General features: G+C 47.1%; 1 protein-coding gene across 14 annotated transcripts in view; it reads left to right on the top strand.

Annotated features, from left to right (window-relative positions):
- The window catches only part of LOC116951953 (adhesion G protein-coupled receptor L2-like), a 350,495-nt gene that overhangs the window by 83,691 nt on the left and 252,453 nt on the right, over positions 1–14,351 (top strand). For all 14 annotated transcript variants that reach the window (XM_032970875.2, XM_032970874.2, XM_032970862.2 and 11 more), the window contains exon 2: positions 4,576–5,328. In XM_032970875.2, coding sequence (XP_032826766.1) covers positions 5,154–5,328 — 175 coding nt within the window. In that variant the 5' untranslated portion in view covers positions 4,576–5,153. The remainder of the gene's footprint in view (positions 1–4,575; positions 5,329–14,351) is intronic.

Here is a 14,351-nt window from a genome sequence, read left to right as displayed (position 1 = left end):
TGCCACCACTCGATCCTAAAGCACAGTACAGTATGTTGCTGAGTGTTACGTAAGCTATAATATGATTTATATCAGCGATTACATTATTCATAGCCATGGTGTATGCTTCATGTCGTCGCAGCATGACCGTATATAGCACAAGAGAAGGTTAATATATGTCAGTAAATGATGACGAAACAACACTCAAATTATTTAAAATAACATCGTGGAATTATATAACATGCTGAATGTGGCTTTTTGTTTTTGTTGCGAGTTTCTCTCCAAAGACTCGAGCTACTTCAAGCGAGTCTGTGGCAAGGCTTGTTTATCAAAAGAAGAGTCTCTGCTGTGACTACGATGGCATTGGTTTGGAAAAAAATATTAAATCCATTGCAATATAGTACGGTAACCTGTTTAAGGTCGTAATAAAAAATGACTTTAATAAAAAATAGTGCCGCTAATTGAACCTTCATCAGCAACACTCTTGGCAACATTATCACTCATTCATATTGCATCACGTATCATCTTGCGATAGTCAAAACACCTCATTAATGCTTGCATCATCGGTACTATGCAATCCGCCTCCATAACCCCCCACCATCTGCTGGAATAATGTCGATTAGACAAATCCTTCTCATGCTTTTGTTCCTCTCTTTGTGCAACGCAAACAAGCACGTGGCCGTGAGGTTGTTTTCTTAATGCGATAGTGAAAATCATAATCACAATTTATAACCTGCGCATATTTCACAGATCGAACGCATTTTCTCGAACGAGAACTTGGAAGCGCAGAGCCAGAGCTCAGTCCCTTGAATTCCGATTTGAACGGGCGAGGGCCTGGACGGGCGAGGGCATGAACTCGTGGGGGCATGAGCTGGTGAGGACCTTGAGCTGCTGGTTCAAGGTGGATGGTGATGCATGGATGCTACTGCCAGTGTACAGCGGTGGTGGAGAGTTTCAGACTGCTGCTGCTGCTGAAAGTGCAGCTACGGAGAAATGCGGCTCAGTCAGGACAGTCCTGGTTCTGAGTACGGTGGGTAGATTATTGGCCGTACTCTGAATAAGAAGAGAACTCCGTTCGGCTAGAGCTCTCTTGCAATCGAGTGCAGCTATTGGTATGCAGCGTGCATGCCAATTGCGTTAAGTAGCACACGAGTTGATCAGTAAGTGCCAAATAAGATGACGTGAGATATTTGAAATTTAACCGAGTGGCTTTCACAGGACTGTTTTTTTTCCACCTCTTAAAATCTGACACTTTTTTTCTGTCCACTTTGCCTTGACGACATGCCATGGCTTGCCCTAACCTGGCTTGACCTGCTTTCTTTTTTGCATTTGTGAGACCTTGCCGTTTTTATTTAGCCCTCTCCATGTTTACGTGGACAGCGAGAGGGCTTTTGGTGACTGATGCTCGTCAGAATCAGCATCGTCATTCAGACTGCAGGAGGAGGAATCCGATGAGCTATGAAGCTCTTTTTCACAGATGTCCAGTTTGGGCGGGTCAGCAAGTTACAACAACAAACAATACAAACACGATAGGAGTGGAAAATAGTGAACATGGTAAGCAAGTCACTACATATAAATGAGTAATACGTAAAACGTATCAAGGCGTAAGAAACGGCAAAAACGGTCTCAGACCACGCCAAGACAACGCACAGCAGAAGCCCCTCAATTAAACAGCACGGTAACATTTGACTATCGCTACGACACAGGTAATGATCAAAGCTACGAATGACGTGTGTGAACGTGACATTACTGGCGCGTCCCCGTGGCGGCATTGATTAAACATTCACGTTGCGGCTCGGTTGGCACGGGCCCTGGTCTCAGGAATGATTTGCCTGTGCGACGCAGTTTATTTTGCGCCAATTTCTGTTTGCATCGTCACTGTGACTTCACTCGTTTTTATTTTGTCGTTTTTGGTGACCCAGGTCACTTGCAAACGAGAGTCACCTGGGTTCTCCCCCCGAGTTATTATGATTATCTGGACAAACAAACACAACTTAAATTAATTGGGGTCTTCCCCCGCTGGCTAATCTCGCATTCTCCCCCTCTCTGGCCGTTAGCCCGGGGTGCAGTCGCACCGCCTGCAAACTGAATTCCTCGCCCACAGCAGCAAACACAGCGGGCTGCCCTCTCGGCCGTCCTGCGCATGGCATGGCTTGGAGGGGTGAGAGAAGTTCAGAAAGAGAATCGCGCACGACAAGCGCGATGCTTTTACATAGGGCCCAAGTCTCAGGAGTCCCGCAACTTTGAAAGCCATTTTGTTGAGGAGAGTGGAAGCCATTATGGAAGTGGTTGGGGGAGGGATGCTGTAATTGCCTCATTGCTGCTCCCTAAGCTGTTTCCTGCTAGGGTCCAGAAATGTTGAACACGTGTGCACTCAAAAGAGTCTCCTTGTTGCTTTTCAGGGCCTGAGCACACAGATCAATATGTCGATTCCTTCCAATGCCGTCCTCTCTTTGAGTCAACACTGGCCGCTCGCCAGGGACGACGGCAGCGCCGCGTGTGTGCGTGTGTGCTTCCCCGAGACCCCGCTCTGTATTCAGGGGTTGGAACACGCGTGTGTGCGGCTTGGCCAGCAACACGCGTGTGTGCTTCCCCGAGACCCCGCTCTGTATTCAGGGGTAGGAGCACGCGTGTGTGCGGCTTGGCCAGCAACACACGTGTGTGCGGCATGGCCAGCAACACGCGTGTGTGTGCGGGCGCGCGCTACGACGTTTGGCTCTCACTCTTAAGAGATCCGCGGGCTTTCTTGCCTTTAATTGCGCGCGATATGTTATTTTACAGCAATTAAACGGATGGGGGGGGGGAAATTGCAATTTACCACCCCCTATCATTGCGTGCGGCTGTTTGCCCTCACCGCACAGCAATTCCTTTGCTCCCTCGGAGGTGACACATTCAGGGTTTGCTTTCCTTAAAAATGTTTTGCATCGCCACGGCTGAGTGTTGGTGGTGGTGGTTGTTGTTGTTGAAGCAACGAGTGGAGGATGGGCCAGGCTTTACAGTTTCCCATAAATAAAGGGATTGGACTTGGAAACCGTGTCACATTAATTTCTTCCAATAATATATGGGATACTTTAGGGTTTTGCATTATTCAGCCACCCATCTTGCACGTTGAAAGGTTGTAAATTACCCCAACTGTATCATTTTTATCATCGCGGACGTGATGTATTAAGTATTCAAATGTGTGACTTATTGTCAAATAACGTAAATTTAAGGTGAGCAGAATATTATTACACCAGTATTTAAAATTCAGTTTTGTGTGTGTGTGTATATCTTTGTCGAACGCGTGCTAATCCCTAAGACACGGGCCCGATGCATATGTAGGATGGCGCTTGCTATTACTGTACGCAGGGCTGTCTGTACGCCAACTTACATTTGAATTATTTCAACGCGCTATTTTTTTCTTTTCTTTTTAAAATGGCAGTGCAAGAGCATTATGCATAATTGAATCTGCTAAAGCTTGGCCCAATATTGTGATCTGCTAATGAGATGTGGAAGCCTGCAGATTGGAAAGGGAAGTTTTTGTATGAATGCAAGCGAGAGTGGTTCGGCAGTGCATCCTCAAGATCCTGTTTATTTTAGCTCAGTATGTTTCGTAGTGTTAAATATACACACACACACGTGTCCTACAAAAAATGCAGGGACCTACACGGTGCAAATCCCCCCATTGTGTTATATTTAGATGGTTTCCAGGTTACCATACACTGCTAAATCGCTAAGAGACCATAAAAATACTCTTGTTTAATTAACCCTTTAGCTGCCATTAAATCTACTCGTATAATATACACACACGTACAAGTACTTTGTAGTAAATAATATTCTGGCCACTTGCCGGTATCGGTGTGGTCATGCCTGTGACTTGTTTGTAAGGATGCTCGTGGTAATACAATCCCAGCCACCCACATTTGAATCCTGGTCATACATACCATTGCCGGCTGGTATCTAAACCTGGCTTGGGCCTCCCCTAGGTCAACTCGGCCTAAAATTAGTAGCAAGTGCAGTGTGCCTATATCAGTACCGAAAGGTTGCCAGTTTTGTACGGCTGACAACGCAACACCACTCCACTGTGTGGCATGCTGGCTGCCTTAATAGGTGCTCACAAACTTGTGAAAGTATAGGCACCCCCCCTCCTTTGTTATGGACATGGTGTAAGGGAGGCCCTCCTCCACCGTTGGAGTGACAAAGGGCCCTTACATTAGACAAACAGCACTTTCCGTCTCTAAGGTTAAAACATTTACAGCATATTTGTTTGCTGAACATTTGTCTTCCCCTATCCGATGTTTAAACAGAAATAAATACATTATGTTAAGGTGACCTTCCATAATAATACGTGTATTTTGCAAATACCTTTGAAGGTTTTTTATAGTTAAGAAATGTGAAAATGTACCATACAACTGCAATAAAATGGGAAATGTTAATTTGCTAAATTTAATATACGTATTAAATCAATGCGTGTAGTGTGTGGTACACAGCACGTACATAGCATATTTCCAATGTAATTAAGGTGCTATTTACATCAGCACAATATTGTATTTAATTCCGATAATCCGACATGTTCATTGACAGCCTCTCTTGCTGCTGCTGCTGTTGTTGTTCCAGGCTCAGATATGACGATCGCATCAAATGGAGCGTCACCTTCGTTGTAGCGAGAAAGGCCTTGAAAGGATTCCAGAAGATTTGAGCATACGACTTGAATTGAGCCACGTGGAGGCTTCACATGGCATAACCATGCCCGAGCGGTGTGTGACATCACAGTCATAATACACTTGGAATACCTGGATGACATCTCACTGACGTTTGCTTGGTGGTGACCACACAGTAGAGAAGGGTCCTGCCCAGCTGTGGTGAGCTCGCTCGCTCACTCACTCGATAGCTGCTCATCCGGCCGGGTTAGGCCTCGGCTTGAGTGAGTGCCCGGCGGCTCATTTGCTTCCCAGCGAAGACGGGCGACATTGCGAAATGACGTCTAGGGAAACGCACCGCCGCTTGTGATCGCTCACGTTTCGTATCTTCCCATCGCAGGCAATAACCAAAACACAATCGACGACAACAACAAAACTCGGCAGAGACGCCCAAATGTCTCCGTCAAAATCCACCAAGTAGCGCGAGACGACGCTATAGACTGATTTCCGTTTGACGTTTGGGGGGGATCGTGCCGGAAGCCCGTCCGGCGATTGATGCGGCTTCGCTCAACATTTGGAGGCCCCGACGTTGGGGCGAAGAGCGTGGAGGTCCACATGGCCAGGAGGTCGCGTGCCGGATGCCTCTGGACGGTTGAGAAGCCCTCGACCGCCATGCTGTGGACCTGCTTCCTCCTCCTGTCTACCTGCAGCAGCATCATGCCAGCAGCAGGTAAAGCCACCTAACGGATACCATTTTCGCGGGAGTCTTGGAAGGACCCTGTCTTGCACAACTGCTAATGAGGCTCACTAATTGGATATTTGAAAAGGTGTTTGATTAAAGAGCACCTTTAATGAACGTGAAATTAATTTAAATGAAAATTAAGTTGTCACACTTTCAAAGGTTCGGGCCTATGTATAGGCTCCCATTAGTTTGGTATAAATCACACAGACTATTAAAGTGCAATCCATAATAACAAAAGTCATAATATCAAAACCTGCCGTCTTGTTTTTGTCCCCCAATGTCTACCGGTCCTTTGGGGATGCCCGTGTAAGGGCCTGTAATTGCCAAGTGTTAAATAAAAAAAAAACTCATTAAGACAATTAAAAATAGTTGTCTCATATTTGCAATACTCATTATAAAACACAACAAATTCTTGTATTTGCTTAATTATGGGGAATTAAGCTTACACAAATGGTCATTAAAATGGTACTCTTCTTTGGTGAGGATTGGAGATATCTGATTTGGATCTTCTTACAAACTACGGTTTGATCTTTATATTCTTGGTTCTTTTGGTAAAGTCACGTAGAAGGAAAAACAATACAACAATAAAAATATAAAAAAATATGTTTTTATTATTTTATTATTTTATTGTTTTCCCTTCGACGTGACTTTACCGAAAGAACCAAGAATATGAATCCCTGCAGTCACGAAAGCTTCAAATCAAAAATTTACGGTTTGATCATCAAATAATTCCACCATAATATTGTTTTAAAAAAGTTTTTCCCCAAAAATTACTTCAATCAACTTTACCATACCAATATGACATGATATGCAAAAATATATATTGCGCGCCTAACTCAGATAACGTTTCCAATCATTTTAAACCTGGCCATGCTGTAGAAGATTAACTAGCTATCAAATGGACCATAAAAATATTCCTATTAATAGGATCTGTTCAAGCACACACACACACACGCAAGTTACCACAATGTCTAAAAGGTTTAAACCGGGTTGTTTCTGTGTTGTTGTTGGGCGCGATGGCGATGAGGCTAGCCCGGTGCTCTTCACTAATATTTACAGGGGGGCCACTTTCGCCAATAAGTCATCGCAGTGTGAGGGCCGCCACACATTTGAAACCATTGTTGCGTTTGACAGCAGCACGACGATGATGGTAAGGGGTATTTTCACTCTCTGTGTATTGTCGGGGTGGGGGGGGGTGCCAGTGGCCCGCGGGCCTTGCAATGAAGAACAGTGGGCTATATAATCGAGGGAGGATGCGAGCTGCCTCAATTCAGAAGCGAAACGTCGGACATCGCTTTGTTCGACGCGCAACGGTACAACCCGAAAAAAAAAACGCCGAAGAGCCGTAGAGCGGCACAACCGAACGAACATCCAACTGTTGTATTTGTGTGTCTGAACATGAGAACAGTGGGTGTGTGTCTGAAAGTGAGAACAGTGTGGCCGTGACTATTGTGGAGAAGAGTAGCCCCAAGTATTGTCATGTGATGCTGAATCTTAGGGGCCAGTGGCTGTACGGGCCAGCCCAGATGAGCATTTAAGTCACAACAATTGCGAGCCCGCGTCGTCCTGGAGAGCAGCATTTATGGCCGCGTGAGAATTTGACGCGTGGAATTGTGTAGCCATTGTGTGCAAATGTGGGCTGCTTCAATGTATGTGTGTGCGCGCACGCGCGGGTGTGTGCCATTTTTGTTGTCAGTTGGAAACGTATTCACCCAGCCACTGCGTTCTGTGGGCGCTGCTACAGCGCCGTGCTCGCACGCTGCACTTGCAAAGCGGAGGTCGCCGGCTAGATCTCCGGGCAACGGAAAATTGACACAATGGGGGCAAGTTTCTTGCCTTACCCTCCACTGCCCCGCGCACGGCTCTGTCAACCCAGCGGTGTAATTGGGCACACCGCAGTCAATCGATCAGTCAGGTCCACGCGTGGTGGGGTTACAAATCTGCGTCCGGCGTGGAAGAGCCAAATACCCTCGAGAGGGGGATCCCTTGAGCTTTCTGGAGTGGAGGCCCTTCCACGAGCAGTGGTGTGAGCTGGCAAATGCAGAGCCGCAACTTTACCCTGACTACCGTTGCGCATGGTGTGTACGGAAGCGCGAGGTGCGTGTGTTGGCTCCTGTCCACTCTGCGTTTGATGAGTCTCGTGAGACATGCAACACAGTGCCATTGGAAAATATTTTTTCCCCCCTCGATCTTTAACTATTTTTGGACTCTCTCTTCCTCGAACACGTAAAAAGTATCCCGCTAATGATGTCACTATGCGCATTGTAAATCTTCGGCGAATGCCACTGGTTGGGTCTTCTTGCTCTGACAGCAACCGAGGATTGTGGCCCAAAACTGCCAGGTCTGTTCGCCGGAATGTTATGTCGGGCCATCATTTTTGCGGACGGTGCGAACGCACAACGCATCGCTTCACTTCTCAGCCCAGGAAAAGAATTGTATGTTGTCGGAAAGTGCAGTTTACCCGCAAAATGAATGAATATAAAAACACTAATCAGTCCTTCAGCTGCTAAAGAATGCATTCTCAAGTAGTGAATCATGTCCTTCAATCCCTCGTGGTTTGGAAGCCCCCCAATCAAAGCCACTGGTTCCTGTGGCCACAGTGCAGGGCGAGATCACGTGTCCACACCTCTTGTCCATGTGGTGTTAGTGAGGCATCCTACTGCTATTCCCTGCCAGGCTTACCCCAATCACTACCCCTATCGCTACCCCAATCACTACCCCTATCACTATCCCTATCACTATCCAAACCCACTCCCACCTATTCTCCCGTCACCATAACTACACCACCACTTTGAATAATAACCCCACGCATTATTTCATGATTGTTGTAATGCTCCCTTGAATACAGCGCTTTATAAATCTATTACAAAACAAGATTGAGTGTTTCACAGCTGAAATGAAGAATACTTTAGTACGTCTGTTTAATTTTCTTTCTCAGCGTACGTAGTCAACTGTGCTCATTGGAGGTGCGGATATTTCACAGTACTGTAGAAGGGCAATAAATACATATAGATGCATTGTCTTGAGTGCTGCATTATGGGTTATTATTATTATTACACAAGTGACAAAAGACTGGGATATTTGCTTGTCCCGGAATAACTGACAAGAGTTCCCAAGACAGCACTCTCTCCTAAACAAGGGGAGGAGAATCCTGGGAAAAAAGCAGAACATGTGGCAACTGGAATAGCGACTGGCGAGAGTCTGGCCATGTCTAGCCCGGTGTGAACGCTCGTGCGTGTACACGGTGAGTGCCGTGTCTAGCCCGGAGTGAACACTTGTGCGTGCACATGGTGAGTGCCACACGCGGAGGGACAGAGTCCACGGATCGTTGACTCCTGAGTTTAATAGCGGCCGTATTGCAGTGCGATGTTTTACTTGACTGAAGCTGCAGCTCCGATATTTATCAAGCATGTGGGTGAGGACCGAGGCAAAGAGGTATCACTTCACCCCCTGGCAACTCCCGCACGGGGGAGCGGGGGGGGGGTAGGCGAGCCATATGGTTCAGTGGGGGGCTCATCTTATCCTCATAGATATTGGGGCACTATTTGTAGATCCCAGTATCCGTGTTTGTCTGTTAAAATAAGAAAATAACTTCCGGGTAAACTCCCCTTATCTGCGAAATGGGCCACGGAGAGTGAGAAATGTCTATCCCTTTCAGCCGACTGATAGCCGTGAATAATGGGGTGAAATTGCCTCGCAACCCTCCTCTTATCCACAAACACTCGGGGGATAACAGGAGATGGTGGTGGCACCTCGCATTAGCCATGGATAAGTGTGCGTATCCTATGGAGTAATAATAATATAATGTACAGTTGTTTGTCAATCCACTGCTGGATGAAGGTTTCCCTGTGTCATTTTGTTCACGGGGGTTGTTTGACCATACTTCACCACGCTGGTCAGTGTGGAATGGGGCGGGGGAGGCAGGATCGGTTGAAATTTCGCTTGCCACTGATGTTAGCCGTAGCCGGGAATCCGACTTGTAGCGCAGCATGCTTACCACTGCTCCACCCCGAGTGTGCATCGCAAGAGGTTGTCAGCCACACTGCTCCACGCATATCTGGGAATTATCGTTGGATAATAGGAGGAATTTGTCTGCGGATAATAGGCGCTTCAACAAACGACATTCCGGCTGAGTTTAATATGAGTTGTGGACAGCAGAAGGGTGGACAAGATACATTTCCTTTGGCTACTCGACACAGGGCACAGCAGTTAACATCTTGGCCAAGTTTCTTACATCCCCCCCTCCCCCCACCAGCAACCCATGTCCACCCAGCAGTCTAAATGGGTGGGCCGGAGTTTTATAGTCGAGCGGCAGGTCGTGCAGGTCCTGTCAGGGTGTGCGTCCTCCCACCTCTCTTCCAATGCCTGGTCAGCATTGGAAGAGTAGGCCAAACACACTCGGGCGGTTCTCAGAAGCTCCCTGTGGCAGAGCAGGGCTGCCGGCGTTACACGGCTCGACTTTAGTTTTTGCTTTACTCAACTTGGCTCCGGAAGCTGTTTGACCCCCCACGAAACTCTCCACTCTGCTCTTGTCCTCTTGTACTGTTTTTAATTTCTCAGGCTGCATTGGCGAATTCGCATTGAGTTTCCCTGACTGAGCCTTCACAGGGGGGACCAGGAGGTCGCTCTCAGAGCAAGCGATGACAGAGCCGATCAATCTGTCCCGCACGCTCAGAGGTCATCTGTGGTTTCTGTCACGGGCGCTGCGGAGTTGAAATCGTAATATATCGAGCTTTTCCCGTTTCCCACTTGTGTGTGTAATGGTTTGATTTATAAAGCGTAATGAGCATAATGCAAAAAAAATCAAATTCTGCGGTAACTTTGCTCTCAGCCAAGCAATTACAGCACAGTGTTGGTAATAGGTGGTAATGATTATTCTACCTGTAACGGGCAGTGTAGCCCGGTGAATTTAATTTTAATCTGCATAAGTTTAAATGAATCTGTATTTTATTAAGGGCAGTAATGTCGATACAGCATATAAGTGACATTTAAATACAAATTTTGAGAAACCTTACAAAATTGGCACTTAACTGCTTTTGTAATAGTGAACAGCAATAATGAATGACTTATACTGCAAACATAGTTGTAATATTTAAATCCGTTGACAAGAATAAAAATGTTAAAATCTCTTATTAATTGCGTGCAGTTGATACACAGGGAGGAGCGGGTGCTGTGGTGGTTCGTGTCACGTGATGTGATGCCTGAGTTGAATCCCCATCTGTGGCTAACGTCATTGGCGACTAACAACTCAGCTGGCGTCGAGCACCCTGGCCACGAAGGTGGTGAAGTCTGGTGAAACAAAATAGTCATTGGAATGATTCAAATGAATGTAATAATATTGCATATGTTGTATGTTGCACTTCTTACGCACGGTACGTAGCCAACCGTGATAATCGGAGGTGCAAGGGAAGGACAACGAACTTGACAGATAAAGCAACTATAAAGAGATGAGTTTCCAGTCTCGATTTAAAAGTGCATAGCGGCAGTGGCTTCCTACTATCGGAAGGAAGAGCGTTCCAGACGGCCACAGAAGTGCACCTGAAGGCGCGCGATGCGGTGACCGTCTTTGTGCGATGGCTCGTCAAAATCCGCCGCTGCGAGGATGACCAGAGTAAGCGTGATGATAGCTCATGCTCCTTGACGAGATCAGCGAAGTATTGTGGCTCAATTGTGGCAAGCGCTTTGTGCGTAATGAGTGCCGCCTTCTAATCGATTCTTTCGGCAACCGGTAGCCAATGCAGCTCAGCGAGCTCTGGATGGACAGGGTCAGATATTGCAGTACCCGTTTCGACATGTGCCGTTCCTTACCACCATAAAATACTACTTCAACTTATATTCTTGGTTCTTTCGGTAAAGTCACGTAGAAAGGAAACAATAAAATAATAAAACATATAAAACAATAAAATTCTCACGACGTTTCGACTGCAACACAAGCAATCATCGTCAGGTGTGAAAACCACAGCAAGAACATTTGAAAAAAAGTGGCGGCTTTTATTCAAATGTTCTTGCTGTGGTTTTCACACCTGACGATGATTGCTTGTGTTGCAGTCGAAACGTCGTGAGAATTGTATTGTTTTATATTTTTATTATTTTATTGTTTCCCTTCTACGTGGTGGTGACTTTACCGAAAGAACCAAGAATATGAATCCCTGCAGTCACGAAAGCTTTAAATCAAAACTACTTGAACATCAGCCCTTATGGGCCTTCCCCACTTACATTGGACCAGCAGCGCTTGTCAAAATGCTGAAACTGGAGCAGTGCTGCCCTTCCGAGTGGCGAACGGTCATGTTGAACTAAATAATGATTTCTGTAAACAAGAAGGTATAGAGGTTGTAAGATTTAGTGAGGTTGCCAACTCAAACCGATCAAGTTACCATGGCGACGTGGAGTAATCTGCGAGAGACTTTACGCGTGTGAGCTCATGGGCTTTTTGTCTTACGAAAATGCTCTTTTGCGAGTGATCCGCAGTCGTTTGCAGTGCATATGACTACAAATCTTTAATCCCCACCACCTCTGTTCACCCGGCATGAATGAAAGAGCGGTTAACAGCGGTCGAATTTAATCTCAAGCTGAATGAACTAAAACTGCATTGACGCATTGACATATATATACGCACCGGGATGCGTATGCAAAGATGGTGTTTCAGCAAGGCACGGATTTATTTGTTGTGCATCTGGCAACTGAAGGCAGCGCCACCACCACCATCACCGCCGCGGTGGTGGTGGTGGTGGTGGCGCGATTCTTCGCGACGCAGGACATGCGATCCGGAGGTCGCCGGTTCGATTCGATTCCCCCCGCGCGCGGCAGTTGAAACGACGGGCGGAGGCAGGTTTTTAAAGTCCCCAACCGCCGCTGCTACCGCCCCTCTGTCCAGCCAGCGGCAGCAGTGGAGATGGGTAACGGCACAGTGAAGTAGTTGGGCAGGTTGCGTGCGGTGGGGTGAAGTGTGGACACCGCACCAAGCTCGTCCAAAAAGCCCGTCCGGTGTGGAGGAGTAGGCAAACAATACCTTGGAGTTGCAGCCCCTTCCGCCCAAGGTTGCTTGAGCAAGCCATTGCAGGGCTGCACCTTTGCCTTTTTGCAATTCACACTGTTTAGGAAGGAGGGGTCGATTGGGAGTCTCGGTGACTTGCAGGATCGAAGAATGAGAGGTGGTGACAACAGTGCGAGGCATGGAGGAGGAGCATGGGTGACGTAGAGGTTGGCAGGAGGAGGACACGGAGTGAACTGCAGGAGCAAGGAAGGAAAGGGGGGATCCAAGTCATCTGCGTCGGTTCTCGCCGTTGTGCTGCTCCCAAGTTCTGTGATTGGTTTCCGGGGGGTTGCACCGCTCGTTGTTCAGCACGATGTCCGACGTTTCGCGCCGCGTTGCCGGATGACGTGCGTGAAACTGAAGCACGCGGTACGCCCTGAAGACGCGTCTTGAGGGAGATCTCATTGGGGCAATGTGGAGGGAGACGGAGGGACGCGGGTGGCAGAGACAGAAAGGATCCGTGGGAGCGTCGATTCGCATGCAGCCCCCCCGTTTCTCACGCTGGGGCTCCAAACAGCCACGCGGGAGCTCTGTGCCAGGCAGCTCAGTGGTGGAGCGAGCGACTCGTCCGCAAACCGTTTGCGAATTCAAATTCCTGGTTGGCGTTAGACTCGACCCATCATCCCTCCACTGTTGATAAAACGCGTACCCACTTTGTGGGTGAGTCAAATAGCGGGCGGTTTTCCGATGGTGAGATTCACTCCCCCACCCCTCCCTCGTCATAGGAATGTGGAGTTTCCACCACATGCTCAGGGCTATAAGCAGGAGATGAGTACCAACGAATGCCTCAATGCTCATTCAAGCAGGAGAGAGCTGTGACGTTAATTTTACTGTAATGTAGTGGTTTGTGTTTCCCGCGTGTTGTTCGGCACGATGTCCGACGTTTCGCTCCACGTTGCCGGGAGAGCTTCTCCAGGAACTGAATTCTTCCTGTGCCCTCCTCGGGTCAAAACCAGCTCCTGAAGGAGATCACAGCGCGTGAACAAAAAAGAACAACGGATATCTTTCCGAACATCACACTGTGCAACCCGGAAGCATATCAGAGATCAATTTAAAAACAAACAAGCATATTACATCTGGCAATGCTGCCTCTACCTCAGCAGTGGTGCACAAGCACATAGAACGAAAACAACGCCAGCACAGTCGTCAATAACAAAACCTCGTGGCCTTAAATGGAAAACAAGATATACAATAGGCGACATATCGAGCCATGGCCCTTCTTCATAGCACATGACAATCAAATGTAAACGGTCGTCTTGTGTCAATTAAAGAGATAGACCGGTATCGTTTTTTTTATAGTCACGCTAAATCTAGACAGCAGAGCTGACCTCGTAGCAACAGCATTCAATCTGCCACTGCCATAGACAAATACATTTCGGCTGCCACTAGCATGGACCCAGTGCATTTTGTTTGTCCAGCACAGCAGCAGGGATGCGTGTTTTGTCCTCTTTTATTTCGGGAAAATTGTTTTTTTTATCTGCTGCTTGCGAGACCGAGAGGCCGCTTTTCATCCACAGCCGCTGTAGGTGAGTGTTTCATTTTGTGTGAGCACGCAGAGGCATGTTTCATCTGCCCTTATTGTTTGTAAATATGTTTTGTCTGCTATTTGTTTAGGGTCGGACGCAATTCATTTGCTACGGCTGGTGGCAGTGGCTGTGGTCAACACGTGGCCGTGATGCAGCCAGCCGCTTGAAAGGCCGCGTGTATTCCTCCCAGCGCCAATGTGGACAATCATTTTCTCACGATTGGTTATTTTTTTGTTGTTTTAATAATGGACGGATGTTTTATTGTTGTGTTATTAAAGTGGAGTTCCTGCTCTCTCTCTATATATATCACCTGCGGTACTTTTGGAGAAAAAAAATCTCGCACAGTACACGGCGACTTTATTTGAGTATTGACTCTATAACAAAATAACCGCTTATTTTTTTAAAATTTTGATTTAAAGCTTTCGTGACTGCAGGGATTCATATTCTTGGTT

The sequence above is a fragment of the Petromyzon marinus genome, chromosome 44 (genome assembly GCF_048934315.1).
Source record: "Petromyzon marinus isolate PM22_M1 ecotype Great Lakes invasive population chromosome 44, UKy_Petmar_22M1.pri1.0, whole genome shotgun sequence".
NCBI classification, from domain to species: domain Eukaryota; kingdom Metazoa; phylum Chordata; class Hyperoartia; order Petromyzontiformes; family Petromyzontidae; genus Petromyzon; species Petromyzon marinus.
Note: the sequence above shows the minus strand (reverse complement) of the source record. Positions and strands in the feature narration are given on the sequence as shown.